General features: G+C 42.3%; 1 protein-coding gene across 1 annotated transcript in view; it reads right to left on the bottom strand.

Annotated features, from left to right (window-relative positions):
* LOC105489963 (ubiquitin specific peptidase 13) overlaps positions 1-22893 on the bottom strand; it is a 130402-nt gene that overhangs the window by 101680 nt on the left and 5829 nt on the right. Inside the window, exon 2 of the mRNA XM_011755135.3 lies at positions 27-152. Within this exon, the coding sequence (XP_011753437.1) occupies positions 27-152 (126 nt within the window). The remainder of the gene's footprint in view (positions 1-26; positions 153-22893) is intronic.

The raw sequence follows: 22893 nt of genomic DNA, 5'->3' as shown, positions 1-22893 counted from the left end.
CAGTTCTCTGAAAGTGCGGCTCTCACCTCTCGGACATGTCTTTTCAGGTGCATGTATACACTCTGTCCAGTTTTTCGAAAATGTCTTTCAACATGTTCCCTTCCAAAGGCCAAAAATGTATTCATGCATACATAGAGTCCGCCTTCAGAATTCTAGAAGAAAGAGAAAAAGTACATTAGCCAAGGATACCTAGCCAAGTAGTCAGATACAGAAAAAGGGAAAGGGAAGGAAGGCAAACGCTGAAGATAAGGCCTGGCAAAGGGCCACCGAGGCTCCTGCAGTCATCATCAATGACCCTTCGGCAGCTCCACAGACACCCACAGCAGTGGTTTCACCCCAGCCCTGGCTCCAAATGCTCCTATGGACAACTGAGCAATCGTTTCCCAAATGCTGGCTACGTTCACAGTGAGGTGAGATCCTCAGAGGCTCTAGGAAATAAACATGCTTGTCTGACAATAGGGCAAAGGAAGAGAAAGGTAGAAAAAAGTTGGCAAAACTTTCACTGTAATATTTTATCACCGTTCTTCCTCATTCATTGGTGCAAGTCTCCAGGAATGCAAAGTTTTAGGTCATTTTAGCAGGAAAGGGTTCTTCAAAGATATTGTTCCCCTTCTTTGGTGACACATGATATTTGATAGTATTCATGAATAAACTATAACAATGTAGCGCTGGGCGCAGTGACTCATGCCTGTAATCCCAGCACTTTGGGAGGCCGAGGCAGGCAGATCACAAGGTCAAGAGTTCAAGAACAGCCTGGCCAACATGATGAAACCCCATCTCTACTAAGAATACAAAAATTAGCCGGGCGTGGTGGCGGGCGCCTGTAGTTCCAACTACTCAGGAGGCTGAGGCAGGAGAATTGCTTGAACCTGGGAAGCAGAGGTTGCAGTGAGCCAAGATAGCGCCACTGCACTCCAGCCTGGGTGACAGAGTAAGACTCTGTCTCGGGAAAAAAAAAAAAAAAAAAAGTAATAAATAAATACAGGTCGAATATCTCTAATTCAAAAGTCTAAAATGCTTCAATGAGCATTTATGTTAAAGTATCATGTTGGTGTTCAAAAAGTTTCAGATTTTGGAGCATTTTGGATTTCTAATTTTCAGATTAGGGATGCTGAAATAGTAAATATAATGCAAATATTCCAAGATCCAAAAAAAATAAAAATCTGAAACACTTCTAGTACCAAGCATTTCAGATAAGGGATACTCAATCTGTAATAACAATAAGTACATAATAAAGGATGAAATCTTATAATGCATGTTATTGCATGTCTGATATGCTTCATGTATATTGTTGTCTTTCTCTCTCTCTTTTTGTTATTGTTTTTTGTTTGTTTGTTTGTTTGTTTCAACAGCATCTCACTGTGTTCCCCAGGCTGGAGTGTAATGGCAGGATCCTGGCTCACTGCAGCCTCAACCTCCTAGGCTCAAGACCCTCCCACCTCAGCTTCCCAAGTAGCTGGGACTATAGGCATGTGCCACCATACCCAGTTAATTTTTGTATTTTTTGTAGAGATAGGGTTTTGCCATGTTGCCTAGGCTGGTTTCGAACTCCTAGGCTCAAGCAATTTGCCCACTTCAGCCTCCTAAAGTGCTGGGATTACAGGTGTGAGCCACCATGCCCAGCTTATGTATATGTATATTATTTCAATGCTAACCACTGCAAGTTGCTTATTGTTATTTCTACTTTACAGTATTGTTATTTCTACTTTACAGTATCAAAAAAAAAACTAAGGATAAGTCACTTACCCAAGTTCACACAGCATGGAAGTGTTAGAGTTGAATCTATTTCTCCTTTTATCCCTCCATGCCACATTTCAAAGCACATAATATTATTTAGTTAAAGACATACTGCTACAATGAACAGTCAAGGATATGTTTGAATTTTAGATACTTGATTTTCTATCTTAATTTCATCTCTTGTTTTCTCTCACTTTGCTTAACATGCTTTTCTATAAACTTAAGCTACAAAATTAGCCATCCTTTCCTCAAAGGAAGAGGATTTTCTTAAGCTATGGTTAGTCTCACCTGTCCAAATAATAATAATAAAATAATGTAAAACTAACTTTTGAATGCCTGACAAAATTGCCAATAAATACCTTACAAAATTCCTTACAGTGCATTTCAGTAGAGCACAAAGTACAATATCAAAACAAACATTGATGTTTATTACATATATATTTAAAAATTGTTTAAAATTCCAATAATTTTGTTTAAAATTTGTTTAAATTCCAATAAAAATTGTTTAAAATTGTTTAAAATTTGTTTAAAATTTAAATTCCAATAAAATTATTTAAAATTCCAAAACATTGTTTAAAATTCCAATAAAGATTGTTAATTTAAACAATTTTCTAATAATAAAATTCTCCAACATTGTATCTAGAATTTCTAAGTGAGGATATAAACAGTCCTCTCACAATGTGAACACTTAACCATTAACTCAAGTATGTGCCTCTTACTGTAGCATACACATTGCAATAAGCAAATTAAATAAATAACAGGTATAAAAATCACAAAGAAAGAAGTAAAATGGTCTCTATTTCCTAATGACAATACAGTCCATATGGAAAATTCTAAGAAATCTACACAAACTAGTGAAAATAACAACTAGTAAAAGCAATAAGTGAATTTAGCAAAATCACACGCTACAAATTAATAGACTAAAGTCAACCGCAATTTTAGATATTAGCAACAAACACTTGCAAATGAAATTTTTAATGCTTGACTTCAAAATACCATCTAATCCCAGCATTTTGGGAGGCTGAGGCAGGTGGATCGTTTGAGCCCAGGAGTTCAAGACCAGTCTGGGCAACATGGAGAAAGCCTGTCTCTACAAAAAAAAAAAAAAAAAAAATACAGAAATTACCCAGCCTGTAATCCCAGCTACTTAGGAGGCTGAGGTGGGAGGGTCACTTTAACCCAGGGAGGTCAAGGTTGCAGTGAGCCATGATTGTGCCATCCGTGCTGGGTGACAGAAACAGACCCTGTCTCAAAAAAAAAAATCCAAAAAAGCTTATAATTATAATATAGCTTGTGTTTCTGGATAACTTTTCTACCTTTACATGAAATCATTTAAATAAAATTAGAAAAGTCCTTCAACTAGAGACAATACATTACATGCATTTAATCAACAAATTAGGTAAATATTTTCAAAAGAGTTTTCTAAATAAACATGTTTTTTGGATAGATAGACCTCTTAAGAAAAACATACTGCATCACTATAATAGTCAATTATTCATTAAATCCATTAAATTAAGCATCACATATTGTGATTTTTAAAAAAAGTTCCATTCTCTTCCAATAAAATGTAATTCAGTCTATGAATTCGAGCCAGAAGATTTACTGGGGAAAATAGGGAATTTGTAATAGAGGTCATGCACTGTCACCAGCTAGCTCTCTGGCCTAAGGCAGGCTGCCATATGGGGCTCTGAGCTCCAGTGTTCTCCGCTATAAACATGGCCATAGCAGTAATTTCCACCACACAGAGTTGCATGAAATTTAAAGGGGGTGAAATACATCAAAGTGCTTTCTGTGATATGTGACAATACATAAATGTTGTTTATTATATATTATGGGCTAATTATCATTATCTCATTATCCAAATCATTTTATAATTGGGGAAAACAAGCAGAAGGTAGAATAAGTGAGTCTGACAGCCACATAGGCTGGGAGTAACAAATACTAATCTGTCAGAAAAAAACACTAGGCAATTAGTAGAAGAACCAAGAAATTCGCAATCAGAAGAACAAAAATGTTCAAGGACCGTATTTTTCTAAAGAAAAATATAGAAATACTCTATAATCCAAGAGTTTATAGTTTCTTAAGTAATCATAGTCCTTCCAAATTTCATTGTCAAGGGTTTTTTTCTTATTAGGGAATCTGATGGAAATTTATTTTATTTTATTTTATTTTATTTTCTCATGGAGTTTTGTTCTTGTTGCCCAGGCTGGAATGCAATGGCACGATCTTGGTTCACCGCAACCTCCACCTCCCGGGTTCAAGCGATTCTTCTGTCTCAGCCTCTCGAGTATCTGGGATTAGAGGCATGCGCCACGACACCCAGCTAATGTTGTATTTTCAGTAGAGAGATGGGGTTTCACCATGTTAGCCACGCTGGTCTCCAACTCCTGACCTTGTGATCCACCCACCTCGGCCTCCCAAAGCGCTGGGATTACAGCGTGAGCCACTGTACCCGGCCAGAAATTTAACATACCAAACATGAATTCTCAATTTCTGAAGCTGCTTGATAATGTCACAAAGTCCATAATCAAAGAGAAAAATTCTTTGACACTCAGAAAGGAATGGCCAGATAAGGAAGGATTTCATTATGACATCAACAGGTGGCCGGGCACAGTGGCTCACACCTGTAATTCCAGCACTTTGGGAGGCAGAGGCAGGTGGATCATTTCAGGTCAGGAGTTCGAGACCAGCCTGGCCAACATGGTAAAACTCAGTCTCTACTAAAAATACAAAAGTTAGCTGGGCATGGTGGCAGGCGCCTGTAATCCAGCTACTCGGGAGGCTGAGGCAGAGAATTGCTTGAACCCAGGAGGCGGAGATTGCAGTGAGCCGAGATCACGCCATTGCACTCCAGCCTGGGCAATAGAGCGAGGGAAAAAAAAAAAATCAACAAGCTTGTTCCACTGGACACCAAGGCTGGCCACAGAGGTAGTGTGTGCCCCTCTACAGGGCCAATGCTGACAGGGAGGCCCTGCCCAATGCACTCACCAGTAGTAATAAAAATTCAGGGAACATTAAGACAGAAAACCCTTCTAAACCTATCACATATAGAACAAACACCCCAGTCTAATGATCTATGCTTTCTCCTTTCTTGCCCTATTAATGTCTAAATATTGGTCCTATCATACACTGTCTTTCACATACAGAGTCAGCACCCCATGGCCTCTGCTCCCAACAGCTTCTTTCAATCCTGATAAAAAGTCATGTGGATAACTGTCTCCCAATTTCCTTGTGACCAAAGCACAGAGAATGGTATACAGCCCACAATCAAGCTAAGCTACCTGACTTATAGAGTTTCAAACCCTCAACCTCATCCTCTCATTAACCAGCCATCTTCTCACTAAGATCACCAGCCAAGGAAGCATGGTAAAGCACATGCCTCCATGTGGACAAAAGGGCAGCCAAGAAATCAGGCAAGTGCAAGATGACGGTGAAATGCAACTGGAAGAATCAAAGGACAGTGTACGAGTCCATTCTCATACTGCTATAATGAAACACCCAAGACTGGGTAATTTATAAAGCAAAGAGGTTTAACTGACTGACAGTTCCACGTGGCTGAGAAGGCCTCAGGAAACAAAATCATGGCGGAAGGCAAAGAGAAAGAAAGGCACCTTCTTCACAGGGCAGCTGGAAGGAGAAGTGCTGAGCAAAGGGGGAAAAGCTCCTCATAAAACCATCAAATCTCATGAAAACTCATTCACTATCATGAGAACAGGATGGGGGTAACCAACCCCATGATTCAATTATCTCCCACCAGGTGCCTCCTACGACATGTGGGGATTATGGAAACTACAATTCAAGATAAGATTTGGGTGGGGACACAGCCAAACCATATCAGGCAGAATACAAAATAAAACTTTTTTTAAAGTAATGGTGGTAGAGTGCTCTATTAAATTAAAATAGATTACAGGCCAGGCACAGTGGCTCAAGCCTGTAATCCCAGCAATTTGGGAGGCCAAGGTGGGCAGATCACTTGAGGTCAGGAGTTCCAGACTAGCCTGGACAACATGGTGAAACCTCATCGCTACTAAAAATATAAAAATTAGCCAGGCGTGGCGGCACACGCCTCTAGTCCCAACTACTTAGCAGGCTGAGGCAGGAGAATTGCTTGAACCCAGGAGGCAGGGGTTGTAGTGAGCTGAGAACACACCACTGCACTCCAGCCTGGGCAACAGAGCGAGACTCCGTCTCAAAAAATAATAATAATAATAATAATAAAATAGGTTACAGATAAAACTTATATAGCTTTGGGGAAATTTTTTTTTAAAAATTAATGGTAGCATAAGAATGGAGGCTCCAGAAATATATGCATTCTAAGATAACTGTTTAATATATGTCAAATCACAGGAAATACAAAAATGTGGAAAAGAACCACCAATAAAAGCTACTAGGAAAATTAACATCAGTATAGAAGAAAATTAATCTGGATCTACAACTTATATGAAACACGGTAATAAGGTCCAAATAGATCCAAGAAATAAGCAATTACAAAACTAAAAAGAGCAGAATCATACATTCAGCCCACTTTTAAAGGGGAAAATAATTTCTGGCCAAAAAAATTAAGGATATCTTCAGAGATGATGTAGTTTAGTTTAAAAATGTAAACACTAGTGACCATGTTTTGTACCACAAAATATAATGAAACAAATAAAAGACAAGATAATGGGGAAAAACATAAAGTACAGCAAATAAAAGCATGTATCCAAACTATATAAAAACTGATGAATCACAAGATGTCATCAACATTCAAGTTCAACTTAAGAAATTTTTTTTTTTTTTTTGAGATGGAGTCTTGCTATGTCGCCCAGGCTGGAGTGCAACAGCGCGATCTCGGTTCACTGCAAGCTCCGTCTCCCGGGTTCATGCCATTGTCCTGCCTCAGCCTCCCAAGTAGCTGGGACTACAAGCACGCGTACCATGCCCAGTGAATTTTTTGTATTTTTAGTAGAGACAGGATGTTAGCCAGGATGGTCTCGATCTCCTGACCTCGTGATCCTCCCGCCTCGGCCTCCCAAAGTGCTGGGAAAGAATTTTTTTAAAGATCATTTGGTTTCCAATATGAGAAAATATTAAAATCAAACCATCACATCCTCACAACCTCCTTAAGTAAGCATAATAAAACCATCCCAAGGCACAGGTACATGCCTCATAAACCAGTAAAAACTATTAAAATTGCACAGCCTGAAGCCACAGACAAAACCCGTATATCTTCTCCTACAATATAAATCAGTTCAGCCTTTCAAGAGAGCAAAAAAAAACGGTGACCCTTTGACACTGTATTTTCCCTTTTGGCCCAAAAGGAGAAAAGAAGAAAAAAAGAAAAACGAATTTGTACAAAAATATTCTGCACAGAATGTGCAGTTCTGTGCACATTCACTATCTATAATAAAACAATGTAGCAATGACCCCAAATAGAGGACTTAAGAAATTGTGGGATATAAGCACAAGAAAATACTGCAACATTATTTAAAAAGACAAATTTATAAATTGTGTGCAATGAGTCTTGCTTGGTCTAGAGTGGTGCTTCTCCAACTATTGTCACAATGGATGAGGTTGTTTTTGTTTTTTGTTTCGTGTTGTTTTCATTAGTTAAGGAAAGATACGTGGTCCCACTGCACATGGCTAGTTCAAAGCCCCAGCCAGATATGGTCTTACCACACACTTAAGTTCCACAAAACCCAAACCAGTCTATGTCCTAGGCAAACAGATCCACTGGTCACACAGTTGGCTTTGACTGCAATGTCAAGTTGCTATCGAAATCTCAAAACAGGCCGCGCACAGTGGCTCACGCCTGTTAATCCCACCACTTTGGGAGGCCAAGGCGGCCGAATCACCTGAGGTCAGGAGTTCGAGACCAACCTGGCCAACATGGAGAAACCCCTGTCTCCACTAAAAATACAAAATTAGCCTGGCGTAGTGGCACATGCCTGTAATCCCAGCTACTCAGGAAGGCTGAGGCAGGAGAATCACTTGAACCCGGGAGGCAGAGGCTGCAGTGAGCCAAGATCGTGGCATTGCACTCCAACCTGGGCAACAAGGGCAAAACTCCATCTCAAGAAAAAAAAAAAAAGAAAGAAAGAAAAAAATCTCGAAACACTACTCTCAGTGCTGTACTCATCTCTCAGCCCAGTCAGCTGACACACTTTAGGTAGCACTTGTCTAGGGCTAGGTGAACTCGGCCCAAGTCTAAGAGTGTCTCACCCACCAGGAAAGCATTATTTAAAAGACTTTCAGGACACGAGGTCAGGCCTGCAGCCTTTACAGTAGCCCCATCAATGCCTCCTCACTGCAGGCGCTTCCCAGACCCCACACTCTGTCAGTCTCTGCCTAGGAACTACTCCCACATCTCCCAGCTCAGCCCCTGTTCTGACAGTCCTTGACCCTAAATCTGCTTTCATTTCACAATCAGTGTCATGCTCATTGAAATCTATCGCTATGGGAAACCCAAGCTTCCTTCAGTTTGTCGCCAGTACCTTCAGAAGCTGAAATATACATTTGCTCCTTGAAGGCAGAAAAATTGTATCATTTATTGCTAAATCCTAAAAATAGTACCTGGTACAGGGCATGGGACAGGAAAACTGTGTCATATTCACCACTGAATCCCAAAAACAGTACCTGCTACAGGGCAGGACTGAACAAACTTTTATAGGATGAATGATAGTTTTTGTCTTCACTATTTGTTATTTGGTCTCTCTCTCTCAAACTATTCCTCAGTGCCCTTCTGATCTGAATTTAAAATGCTTCACAGCACAGGTTCCACTTAAAGTCTCTGGCATGACTAAACAATGGGAATTCTCAAAATAAAACTCATGGCCACGCATAGATAAACAGCCGGAGGCACCAGCAGAAATTCTAGCTTTTCAGGTTTGTTTGGCTGAAGTCACTCTTAGCACCCTAGACACTTGAACCCCACTGCCCCAGCCCTCCCACCTACTGTAACCAAGCCAGTCTCACATGGGTTCTTCAGGAAAGTGGCTGTCTTCTCTGCACCCCCATCCCACCTTGGATCCTACCTGCCTCCTGTGCTCAGAGGACACCCAGCCCAGAATGACCAAAGTGCAGTTCTGTGCACAATCTTAAGCTAAATGGATTCTAATGATCATTTTTATGATGCACTAACCAGAAACTTGACCAAGATGCAAGACTTTGACATCCAAAATCACAAGAAAGTCAAGAAATACTGCACAGGGCTCTATAATGATTTCCCTTAACTTCTCCAGCCCCACAATCAAACAGTAAGAAAGAAGCAGCATTGGCCGAGCACGGAGGCTCACGCTTGTGATCCCAGCACTTTGGGAAGCAGGTCAGGAGATCAAGTCCATCCTGGCCAACATGGTGAAACCCTGTCTCTACTAAAATACAAAAAATTATCCGGGCATGGTGGTGTGCATCTGTAGTCCTAGCTACTCAGGAGGCTGAGGCAGGGGAATTGCTTGAACCCGGGAGGCAGAGATTGCAGTGAGCTGAGATCACACCATTGCACTCCAGCCTGGCAACAGAGTAAGACACCTTCTCGGAAAAAAAGGAAAAGAAAAGAAAAAAGAAAAAAGGAGCAGCATTAGAAGCCCCATGTATTGTTAAAATCCTGTCTTCAATGCATTTCAATATACATACAGTATATACCTAAGCCATTCATTTACTACTTTATATTGTATCACTCTATGTGCTATTCAGAAGTAACATCAAAGACAAAGTCACTTATTTTTATATTGCCTGCCGTTTAAAAGAATGCTAAAATGGTGGCAAATATAAAGGTCAAGGTTGCAACATGTTTCAGAGTAGCAAGTGAACAGTCATTTTAAATAAAAATACACTACATTGTCAATCGGTAGGTGTTCAGAGAACTTTGTTTACGATGATGTTTTCTTGGCAACCAGCCTTCCCACTGGAAGACAGGAAGGGAGCGTGAGTTTATGTGAGCAACGCGCTCAGGAAACACAGTCCCTGCATAACACTTGTTTTTATAACTACAGAACAGTGTCTCCTGTGGAAAACAAGTGGTCATTGCTGCAAAGAGAAACATAATGTAGGTAGATGGAGTCACAACAAATCCACGCCGGGACAAATCATATACTAACACCACGGGAAGACGGTGACTCACACACCCTTGGAAAAGGAAGGCCAAGAAGACCAGAACACAATATTTTCTAGAACACTGACTCAAAAAAGAGCAGAGAGGAAAAAAAATTAACCAAATGAGCTGCTTGTAATTGTAAAAAACAAAAGCAACCCAAATGCCCAAGAACAGATTTGCTTAATAATTTATGGTACCTCCATGAAATGTAACACTCTTCAGCTATTTGAAATTGACTTGTGGATGACTACTTACTGATAGAAAAAATATGCACATGGTAATTTTGGGTGAGGAAAGCAGGTAACAAAACACTGTGTATGCTGTTATAATATACGTGACATGCACACTCTTCCTGGCATATGATGTTATCTCAGCATGGGGAGACAATGTGGGAATTTGTTTTCTTCCCATTCTCTTCTGGCATTTTTTAATTTCTCTTCAGGAACATAGATTCATTTTTTAATTAAAATACAAATAAAAGTTTTTTAACTGAATGTATTTAGATATGCTCCCTTTTCTCAACCTGGCTTCCCAACCACACAGCTTTATGGGGGCTGTACATTTCCACTACTCAAAGTAAAGCGTGGTGGCAATAACTTGAGATTTTTATTTTTTATCTTTGAGAGAGTCTCACTCTATCACCCAGGCTGAAATGCAGTGGAGCAATCTCAGCTCACTTCAACTTCTGCCTCCCGGGTTCAAGGGATTCTCCTGCCTCAGGCTCCCAAGTAGCTGGGATTACTGGTGCCCACCACCACGCCTGGCTAATTTTTGTATTTTTAGTAGAGATGGGGTTTTGCCATGTTGTCCAGGCTGGTCTCTAATTCCTGATCTCAAGTAATCCACCCACCTTAGCCTCCAAAGGTACTGGGATTGGCCAGGCAGAATGACTCACACCTGTAATCCCAGCACTTTGTGAGGCCGAGACAGGCAGATCACCTGAGGTCAGGAGTTCGAGAGCAGCCTGGCCAGCATGGTGAAACCCCGTCTCCAATAAAAATACAAAAATTACCCGGGCATGGTGGCGCACACCTGTAATCCCAGCTACTCAGGAGGCTGAGGCAGAAGAATCGCTGGAACCCAGGAGGCAGAGGTTGCAGTGAGCCGAGATCACGTCACTGCACTCCAGCCTGGGCGACAAAGCAAGACTCTGTCTCAAAACAAAATAAAAAAATTGTTGGATTGCAGGCATGAGCCACTGTGCCTGGCCAATAATTTGAGATTAATAAGAGATTACCTTGAGATCTGCAGCTGAGGAAATTCGGGAACAAGTAAAATAGAGGTGATAAGGAGTGTAACCTTAGGGAGGCAAATGAGACTGTGATTACAACAGGGAAAAGTGAAACTAATCAGGAACACTGTACTCTAGTTGGCTGCCACTCATGTTTACAGAAGGGGGTGGTCAATGTGGAGAATGGAAAAGAAGCCATGAGAGTGAGGCTGTGATGTCTTCTCTAGAGGCAAAAGAAGGCCATGGGGGTGAAGGGCAGAAGGAGTGTGTTCAGTCCCTCAATGCAAGACATCAGAGACCCAGCAAGGGTGATGCCCTAATGACATTTACATCCTAGTAAAAAGAGACAGGCAACAAGCAAGAAAGAGACATCAAAGATAATTCCCAGCAGTGATAAGAGGAGCCTGAGGATTGGGGTCTTTATACAGACAGGAGACAGGGTTGTCTCTAGGAGGCTGAGACTTCAAAGATGATGAGTAGTCAGGCAAGCAAAGAAGGAAGAGTACCCTCTCCAGATGCAAAAGCATGTGCAAAGGTCCCAACTCCAAAAAAAGCTTGGCTACTGCTTTGAAGGATAGAAAGCCAGCCAGGTGCTGGAGAAGCATGAGAAAAAGGTGGTGACAGTACAGAAGGAGAGGGCTGCAAAGGTCAGCTCAAGAAAGCCTTGCACGCCAGGGGAGAGCTGGGTGCACACTGGGCAGAAGCAAAGCCACTGGAGGCTTCTAAAGTGAGAAGTGCCATGATCTCATCTACATTTTTCAAAGATCACTCTGGCTACTGTGGAAGAATTATGGCGGGGGGAGGGTCAAGAGAATATGCAGTTGAGAGGCTACTGTATAGTCTAGACCCACACTGTCTAATATGGTAGCCACTAGCCATATGTGAATATTTAAATTTAAATTAAGTTAAATTAAAACTTCAGTTCCTCTACCGCACTGGCCAATTTCAAGTGCTCAACAGCCAAAGATGGCTAGTGGCTACCCTATTGGACAGCTCAGACACAGAATAATTCCATCATCTCAGAAAGCTCTTTTAGACAGCCTTTGTCTAAACAAGGCCAGATGGTGGCTTAGCCTGGGGAAGGTGACAGGAGAAAGAGGGAAGGGGGCTGACAGCAGAGACAGGGAAATGGGCAGTGTCAGGATATTATTGTATTTTATTTATTTATTTAATTTTTTTGTTTGTTTGTTTGTTTGTTTTTGAGATGGAGTCTTGCCCTTTAGCCCAGGCTGGAGTCCAGTGGCGTGATCTCAGCTTACTGCACCTCTGCCTCCCGAGTTCAAGAGATCCTCATGCCTCAGCGTCCCGAGTAGCTGGGACCACAGACGTGTGCCACCACACCGGCTAATTTTTGTATTTTTATTAGAGATGGGGTTTCACCATGTTGGCTAGGCTGGTCTCAAACTCCTGACCTCAGGTGATCTGCCCGCCTTGGCCTCCCAGAGTGCTGGGATTAGAGGCGTGAGCCACTGTGCCCAGCCAGGATATAATTTTAGGATAGAGCACACTAGCCCGGGAGATGGATTAGGTGTAGAGGCATGTGGAAAAGGGTGGAAGTGAGGACAACTCCGAATGGTTCTGATTCATTACTGAGTACATAAGAGCACCCTCCTGTCTCTGCCCAACTTTTGCTTTCATCAAGCAACCACCTACCTATGAATTCAACCTCTCAGGTACTTACTTCCATGTCCGAATGACAGACATGAGTGTTCCAATAACCAGAGCACAGATCTCCAGTGTATTCTCGCTTCTAGAGCAAACCAGACAAGAGTTTTAAATTGCAAAAATTAAGCACCCATAAACAAGAAGCAAATGAGCAAATTAAGCACTCATAGGTAAGAAGCAAGTGAGCAATAAGAAAGTAAAACAAGATTCCAGATCAAGGGTGGCAAGCATGCAACACACAGAAGGGGGAAATACAATGGAGAAAAGCATTATCAGAAAATAGGGCTGGATGCAGTGGCTCATGCCTGTAATCTCAGCACTTTGGGAGGCCAAGGCAGGCGAACTGCTTGAGCCCAGGAGGTCAAGGTTGCAGTGAGCCAAGATCACACCACTGCACTCTAGCCTGGACAACAGAGTGAGACTTTGTCTCAAAAAACAAATAAACAGAGAAAGAAAGAAAACAGGCTGGCTAGCAGGGAATAATCAAACAGGTCACCAGTAAAACAAAATTACCAGAATACAATAGTTTCAAAATCTAAAATCTTGGTTTCAACAGCAGATTCAGTGAAATAAATGTGTCCACATAAACTAGGTAGGAAAGAACAAAGGCATGTAATCCCAAGAGAGTATTGGCCTTGCAGCTAAACACTGATAAAACATCTGTGGCCATGAAATGTTAAGAAAAAAACAGAAATACTAATCCAGCAGCAGGCATGGTGGCGCACACCTGTAGTCCCAGCTACTCAAAAGACTGAGGTGGGAGGACCACTTGAGCCCAGGAGATCGATGCCAGCCTGGGCAGCACAGCGAGACCCCATCTCTAAAAAATATATAAATAAATAAATGTTGAAATGTTAATGCAGTAATTATTCCTCCAGCTTGCTCTGACTTTGACTGTCTCCCTTTCTGCAGAGGACTCCTATGCATTAGAGCTGTACAGCCTGGTCCTGCACAGCTAAAGGCAGAGTCTGAACAACTAAGTTTTGACTACACTATAAATTTAGTATTCTACTGAGGCATCATTTATTAACTTTTTTGATAAGTATAAAACTGAAGCAGCCGGGCATGGTGGTTCATGCCTGTAATCCCAGCACTTTGAGAGGCCAAAGCGGGCGGATCACCTGAGGCTGTGAGTTCAAGACCAGTCTGACCAACATGGAGAAATCCCATCTCTACTAAAAATATAAAAATTAGCCAGGTGTGGTGATGCATGCCTGTAATCCCAGCTACTCGGGAGGCTGAGGCAGAATAATCACTTGAACCCAGGAGACAGAGGTTGCAGTGAGCCGAGATCGCTCCATTGCACTCCAAACTGGACAAGAAGAGCAAAACTCTGTCGCAAAAAAAAAAAAAAAAAAAAAAAGGATCATTCCTCTGGGTATTTTGAGCAATGAGGATACTGACCCCACCACAGCTGGGGAAGGCCAGAGGCAGGGCACGAAGTTGAACTACTACAATACTCTCAGGACAAATGGGTAACATGGAAACCATCAGCATACGAACACAGTGAACTGGGCACCTACAGCAGTCCCCAGCTTACACACAAAAAGAAAATGTGAAACCACCTTGTCAACAGTACACCTTTTATAGTCATTTCTTATTTTTATTTTATTTTTTAAAAGTGATGGTTTTCTTCAGGATGAAATCCCCCTGATAAACACGAAGATTGAATTTCCAGGCTAACCCATAAAAGCCCATCCCTCGGATCTGAATTTGAGTATGAACAATGGCCCAGAACAGAGTCCCCATCAAAGAGGCCAGCAAAAGCTTTCACTGTTGAGTAGAGCCTTATGCAGAATTACCAAGTAAAAGACGTCTCTCTTCGGCAACCCTAAGACTCCATAAATGCCATTTCATCTTCTCGAAGGGAACCCCTCATTAAACCACTAATAAAAGGGCAAGTACCTCTGCTACACATCCACTAGCTTAAAAGTGAGAGCTAGGGAGGGGAGAGTTCCAGAGAGGACAGCAATAAGATAGGTTGAATGGACAGCTGTGATTACAGCAACCCTGCAAGGTAAGGCACTACAAAGGGGGAAACCAAGGCTCACAGGAATTCAGTGACATTAAAGCATTTGTTGAAGTCACATGGCTGCTAAGTAGTAAGTGGAGGTGGATTTGAGCCCAGGCCAGTCTAGCCCCCTGCGGGCTGCCTGGTGCTACTGAGAAGCAGATGTCGTTTTGGTGACAGGAGCCAGGTGGGCGGCTGTCGGCAAGCACACGCTCTCGTGGGGGCCTGGGGAAAAGAGCAGTTTCTCTTTTTTTCAAGACTGTTTCATTCAAGGAAAGCAGGAGGGACAGGCAAAGGAGGGCAGCCCCACTCAAGTAAGCAGCCTGCACCAGGCACCCTGCCAAGCTTTCCTGAGGGGCAGGAGAGAGGTTTCAGCAGGCTTTGCCAGCTCCACTCCCCAAATGCAAAAGGACAGCTGGAGTCCCTGGGAAGTGGCCACTCCAGATTGACAGCTCCCTGACAAAAACAGTGGCAAGACCCAAGGTGCTGGGCTTCGAGACACCGGTGAAGGAGCTGCAAGACAGGGGCCCTCACAGCCCACTTGTCCTAATCAGCTTGTGTCCAGCAATAAAACTGGAGACCTAGAGAGAGAATTTACACCAACTGAGGCTTCTTCCAAAGAACAGGCTGGACACTCAATGGCAGAACCTGCCCCAAATGGCACCTCCAAAGGAGCAATTCAGCAGCTTTACACAAAGGATACAATATGTGAATTACTTTCAACCCTGCTTCCTGTAGCCACTCCCACCTATTCCTCATTCCACTTCCAGAACAGTAGCACCAGAGGACAACCATCCCCATGCTGTTCCCTTGCTCATAATTGGCTGCTCCCTCAGGTCTAACCTTATCAAGACCAACCTCTTTTACATCCCACAGAAGATTCAACTTTGCTTTCCAGTCTCCCCAGGAATCTTCTCTTCCATAAGACAATTTTTACTGTCTCACATGCAAGTCAAGTTGGTCCCAATTCCATACCTTTGTTCACCCTTCCCCTCCAAAGTGCTGCCTCTTTGGATTCCATCCAGTTGTCCAGGCCAGTAACTCTTCTAGACTTTGTTGATTATTCCCAGGTCTAAAATCTCCTCTCACAAATTTTAAGCACCACATTGTTTAAAGCTTAAATATCCAGCTGGGTGCAGTGGCTCATGCCTGTAATCCCACACTTTGAGAAGCCAAGGCAGGCAGATCACTTGAGGTCAGGAGTTCAAGAACGCCCTGACCAACATGGAGAAACCCTATCTCTATTGAAAATACAAAAATTAGCTGGGCAAAGTGGTGCATGCCTGTGGTCCCAGCTACTCAGGAGGCTGAGGCACAAGACTCACTCGAACTGGGGAGGCGGAGGTGGCAGTGAGCCGAGATCACACCACTGCACTCCAGCCTGGGCGACACAGCAAGACTCTGTCTCAAAAAAAAGAAAAGCCTTAAATATCCTGTAAGTGCTGCAGGGTCTAACTTCATGACTCATCAGGGTTTAAAGACCAACTCTGTCATGAAGCCATCTTTGAACAAATCCTTGAAGAAATTACCTAACCTCTCTGACTCTCCATTCCTCATCTGTAAAACAGGGTCAAAATCATAACTATAACATGTAAGCCAATTACTATCATAATTAAATGAGATGACGTACATAAAAGTGCCTGGCATAGTATTTGATTCATAATAGACACTTGACGGATTGGAGTTAGCTCAAGCGGTTACGTCCTCATGCCAGACTTTCCATAATGGACACTTGAAATTAGCATACACACTCCACTATGATAGAGATCCATGTCACACTCTTCTCTGCCATGGTCCTCTGTTTCCCTCCCACTTACACCCTCTCTCCCCCTATAATACTTCCTGCAGCGCAGAGTGTACAGTAAGCCATAAGTCAGTATTAACACTTGCTAATTAACACAAAGCAGAATGTTTCCTTTTTAATCTTTTTTTTTTCTTTTGAAACAAGGTCTTACTCTGTTGCCTGGGCTGGAGTGCAATGGCATGATCATGGCTCACTGCAAACTCCACCTCCTAGGTTCAAGCGATTATCCTGCCTTAGCCTCCTGAGTAGCTGGGATTACAGGTGCCTGCCACCATGCCAGGCTAAGTTTTGTATTTTTAGTAGAGACGGAATTTCACCATGTTGGCCAGGCTGATCTTGAACTCCTGACCTCAGGTGATCCGCCGACCTCGGCCTCCCAAAGTGCTGGGATTATAGGCGTGAACCACCGTGCATGGTCTTTCCTTTTTAATCTTACCACATGAGGTACATCCTATCCTGCACCTCAAGCAACATCTCTGTCCAGAGGCATATTCAGATTCATTACATTCTTGTCATTGTTACATTGTCCTGTTGTTCTAGCCCTAAAAATAGATGTTCATGTTCACATCTTCCCTGTGCGTGGGAACAAGGGGAGTCCTAACTGATCACCACAATACTGAACAGACCAGACAGAGGCCTGATCTGCAACCATAGATCCCAGTCCTTTTGTCATCTCCCTGAGGGGCCCAATGTGGGATCTTTTACCAAGCACCCTAGAACCAGAACACAAATAACACTCAGCAAGTACCCAAGACACTTTTCCCTGGCTTTTCAAGGGTCAAACCTATGATGTTTCAGATAATAAGATAACATGAAAATACCATATTGGCAGCTGGGTGCGGTGGCTCATGCCTGTAATCCCAGCACTTTGGGAGGCTGAGGCGGGTAGATCATTTGAGGTCAGGAGTTCCAGACCAACCTGACCAATATGGTGAAACACTGTCCCTAGTAAAAATACAAAAAAATAGCTGGGCATGGTGGCACACGCCTGTAATCCCAGCTTGAACCCGGGAAGCGGAGGTTGCAGTGAGCCAAGATCATGCCACTGCACTCCAGCCTGGGCAACAGAGCGAGACTCCATTAAAAAAAAAAAAAAAAACAGAAAATCAGAAAAGATACAGGCTTAATGGCACAGGTTCACAAATTGTGTGGTTTTTAGTTCTCTACTCTTTTCCTTTTAATTCTCCAAGACCTCAGCTATTCCACATCCCCACAATCTGTATCCCACCCATGACAAAGATGTAGAAAGTGAAAGCAAAGGAAAACAGATATCTAACTCAGCTTATGAGGATGGGAGGAGTCCTCACAGAGAACACCTGAGCTGGCTTTAAAGGACCAACAGGGCTTTTCCAGGGGGCTGAAGGGTGAGAGAATGCATTCCAGGTCAATGCAAGAGCATGAGCAAGCACATGGAGGGGCAAGAGCACGGAGCACCTAGAGAATAGAAAGTCCTTTGGGACAGAAAGAAAGTAAGCAGAGGTCAGGAAAGCTGGATCAACAGCTTTGGATAAACTGAGGTGATGTGCCATGTTAGAAAAGTCTGAATGGCACCATTGAGGATTTCAAGGCAGGAAAATGACATGATCAGACCTCTATTTTTAAAAATATCTGAGAGTGCAGTGTGACAGACAGGAAGGGAAAGCAAGGTGGTTGTTAGGAAGCTTCTGCAACAGTCCAGGCAATAAAGGATGAGGGCCTGAGCCTTAGCAATGCAAGGGTAAGAGGAGGACATACCAGAATTTGGTGATTAATGGGATGTGATGCTAAAAGAGACAGTGAGATAGCCATGTTCATAGCAGCACGATTCACAGGAGCCAAAAGGTGGAAGCAACACAGTGTCCCTGACAGATGACTGGATAAACAAGATGCAGTGTATATACACAATGGGATATTATCCTGAAAGAAAACTGACACAACAACGTGGATTAACCTTGAGGACATTATGCCAAGTGAAATGAGTCAGTCAAAAAGGACAAATATTGCATGATTCCACTTGCATAAAGTACCTAGAGTGGTCAAATCTGAGAGACAAAAAGTAGAATGGTGGCTATCAGAGGCTGAGAAAAGGGGAGAACAGGGAGTCATTGTTTAATGGGTACAGAGTTTCTATTTTGCAAGATGAAAAGAATTCTGAAGACAGACAGTGGTGATAATTGTAAAACAGTGTGAATGTACTTCAATGCCACTGAACTGTACATTTTAAAATGGTTAACATGGTAAAGTTTATGTTATATGTATTTATTTTATCACAATTTAAGAAATAAAAAGAGAGAGAGGGAGGTAGAATGGATGATACCATACATCTCTCAATCTGGGGCACTAAAATGGATGGCCGCTCCTTTAACTGAGCTCCAGTCCATAGGAAGAGGAATGCAGGGGAGGAAAAAGAGAATTCAGAGTTGCACAGATGTCCAGATTCAAAATGAGCAGAGAACGTGAACTTTTCCAAAACGTCTTCCTGGCAGGATCAGCATCATCTCTCACATTCCAAAGCTCTAAAAATGGTACAACTTTAAAGGTAATGAACTACTGTCCAAAAGGGACAGCAAGTGACTTCTTGATTATGATTTTAGAAAAGCAGGATTTTAGGGTACACAGGGCAAATGACACAAAGACATCCATTTCACTCTTTTCTGAAACCCCAATCAAAGGACAGCAAAGGGATTTTTTAAAGACATAAGCTATAGCACTAAAGTCTGGAAAGCTGGACTAAATGAATGCTAAGAGACTAAGATGGCGACAGAGCTGAATCCTAGGCCAGCAGCAGGGAAAGCCAAGATCCAACCTGATCTTCACCCCAGAATGCCCAAAAGACTCCAGAACTGGCAGTTCAAGATAACTCTGGATGATGGGGTGAAGTAGGAGCTAAAATAAAGAAAAAGAGTTTCTACGTAGCCATCAGAGCCCCAAATCTCACCTCCACTCCCAGACGTTCCTCCCTTTCCTGGCAAAGAACTGGAGAATGATTCTCTAAAGCAGATGAAAACAAAGGTTTCAGCGCTGGGGAAGAATGGGCTTAGTTAAGAATAGGGGCACCATCACGAACATGGGGACTAAGAGAATGTATGTGTATCAGTCCAGATTTGGTCAGAAAATAGATGCTATTCTAGGTATTACAGGCAGGAAGAGATTTGATACAGGAAATTAAAAGCTTAAAAAATCATGGGAAGGGCAGTGAGAGCCATAGTCAGAGAAACCACTGCCTATGTTAAGGAAATCAGGATGTGCAAGCGTCATAAGAAACTGCACAGATGACGTCAGATCCCCCACCACTGAGCTAACTGTGTCCCAGAAGGACACTCAGATGCTGCTAGGAAAACCTCAGATCGACCAGGTGCCACAGTTGCAATAGGAAAGTGGCTGGCTTCTCCTTCTTTTTTGCCTTCTATATCTCTTACTGGAAAAATCAATATCAGAATCTTACCACCAAGAGACTCTGGGAAATGCAATGTCCAGGAGCCAGCCCCTGCAATGATGGGAGAAGCTTAGCAAAGCACAGACACAGCTGAGAACCTACAGGCACTATCCAGCTGGTATCCAATACCCAGATGGGGGGACCACCTTCACCCTCTGCTCCCACTCAGTTCCCTGAATATTGGCAGACAGGCCTATATTTTCCAGACAAGAGATCAGAATAGTCTCCTAACTGGTAGCCAAAGGAAAAAAAAAAAAAAATTAAGACACTAACATTTAAGCTTCCCCAAATAAACAGCCCAGCCAGGTCACCCTACAATGAAACTCACAGTTCAGAGAATAAAAAAAAATTCCTATCTATGAAATAGTCAATTCCCAGCTCAAGTAGCTCTAATTTTTTCAAAAAGTGTCGATCAAATTCTCTAAATTTTAATTTGCTTCAAAAAGAATGTGCATGCAACATATGACATCTATGCTTGAGCTAAAATTAAGACAATAATTTAATGTGAACCCATAAAAGCTACATTTCAGGTGAGGTATGTGACTAGAATAAGTGGTTATATCTTCTTACCTAAACTCTAGAACTTTGGTTTCCAAAGTAAGGCCTGGTAACCCTGTGACACCCCAGAGTCTTTAAGTAATTTGGGAAGTCAAAACTATTATCATAACATGAAGTTACTTGCCTTTCTCTCTCTCATTCTCTCACAGCATACAGTGGCATTTTCTCAAGGCTACATGACATGCAATGACATCATTTCGAAAGCTAATAGAATGTAATTGTTCGAATTGTTTTAAATTTTTCTCAGTTTTAATTTCTAGTATGGTAAATAGCAGCAGACATCACACAAAAGCTTTTTGTGGTTCTCAAAAATGTTTAAGCGTATAAAGAGGTCAGAAAGCTTGAGAATCACTGCTTGAGAACAACTTTTCAGCTAGTTGCTTTTGGAAGGAAACTTTTGACATGTGAAACTAATAAGATTTACTTTAAGTTTGTATCTTCAAAGTGGGAAAAAAGTCTGTCTGCTCCTAAATTTTGCTTTACTATCTCGTATCAGTTTATCCATTAGAAGGAAGAGTTTTCCACAGAGATCCTAAATTAACTTTTTTTTCTCCCTGCAAGTAAGCATTATGATGGGAAGTCTCCTTGCCTGCAAGGCAACGTGCATAGTACAATGGTAAAATGCAGAGAATCTACAGGGACTCAAACAAATACTTGTACACCAACAATTGAAGCAGCTTTATTCACAACAGTCAAAAGGTAGAAACAACCCGATGTCCATTAACAGGTGAATGGACAAATAAAATGTAATACATGTACATATATATGATGGAATATTATTCAGCCTTAAGAAGGAAGGAAATTCGGATACGTGCTACAACACTGAAACTTGATAACATTATGCTAAATGAAATAAGCCAGACACAAAATGACAAATACTGTGTAATTCCACTTGTATAAAGTGCCTAGAATAAGCAAATTCACAGGGACAGAAAGTTGAATGGACATTACAAGGGGCTAGAAGAAGGGAGAAATGAGGGTTTATTGTCAAATAAATACAGAGTTTCAGTTTGGAAAGATGAAAAACTGGAGATCGACAGTAGTGATATTTACACAACAATGCGTAGTGACACAGCAATGCGAATGTAATTTAATGCCACTGAATTGTACAATGAAAATGAGTTAAAATGTTTCAATGCAAATGTAATTTAATGCCACTAATTGTACAATTAAAACAAGTTAAAATGTTTTGTTTGCTTGTCTTTTGAGACAGAGTCTTGCTCTGTCGCCCAGGCTGGAGTGGAATGGCAGGATCTTGGCTCACTGCAACCGCTGCCCCCCAGATTCAAGCGATTCTCCCTGTTTCAGCCTCCCGAGTAGCTAGGACTACACGCACCCGCCACCACGCCTGGCTAATTTTTGTATTTTTAGTAGAGACGGCGTTTTGCCATGTTGGCAAGGCTAATCTCAAACTCCTGACCTCAGGTGATCCTCCCGCCTCCACCTCCCAAAGTGCTGGGATTATAGGTGTGAGCCACCACACCTAGCCAAAATGGTTTTAAACAGATTCTAGAGTCAGACAATCCGGATTCATATCCCAGCTCTACCACTTGCTCTCTATGTGATCTTTGTACTTGAGTTTCCTCATCTGCAAAATGGTAACAGTATAAAACATAGGTTTGTTGTGATGATTAAATAATGAGTTCATATACGTATAATAATATATGCAATAATGAGAAGGCTTGGAATGATGCATGGCACCTAGTAAGTGCCCTATCACTAGGTCTCAAACTTTGGCATGTTTCAGAATCACCCAAATTGCTTATTAACACACAGACTGCTACACCCCCACCCCCAGATAATCTGTTTCAGAAGGTCTGGGGTGGGACCCAAGAATTAGCAGTTCCCAAGACATGCTAGTGCTGCTGGTTCAGGGAGCACAGTTTGAAAACTGCTCTACATACATGTGAGATGTCATTATTATTACTGGCAATGCCTGAAAGAATACCAGGCACATCAATAAATATTTGTGGAAGAAAGGACAGAAAGAAAGATTCACTGAGCCCCTAACATGAAGTGTTCCCACAAGTAGATGGAGATCTCAAAGTCTTTCCTGGTGGATATCTAAACCAGCCACTCCCACCAGGTCCCTGTCATCAGAGTTTTCCAAAGACTCCCAAGAAGACAAAGAACCAACAGTGACATCTCAATATTACTGAGCCATCTCAGAACTTCCAAAAATGGGAAAAAAGTTCCTTCTTACAAACCAGTCCTGATGCGAGAAGGGAAGAAGAGGTGGGGGTAAGGGGCAACCATTTATGCTGAGTCTCATATCCCCTCCAGTCACCTTTTTGGTTCAGCCACTGTGGGCAGCTGATTGTCATGCAGGTGCGGCCCAACAGTCTTAGCCTCAGCTGCACTGAGGACCTCTTGCTTCTCAGCTGCTGCTGGTCCTGCT

The sequence above is a fragment of the Macaca nemestrina genome, chromosome 2, assembly GCF_043159975.1.
Source record: "Macaca nemestrina isolate mMacNem1 chromosome 2, mMacNem.hap1, whole genome shotgun sequence".
In the NCBI taxonomy this organism is placed as follows: domain Eukaryota; kingdom Metazoa; phylum Chordata; class Mammalia; order Primates; family Cercopithecidae; genus Macaca; species Macaca nemestrina.
Note: the sequence above shows the minus strand (reverse complement) of the source record. Positions and strands in the feature narration are given on the sequence as shown.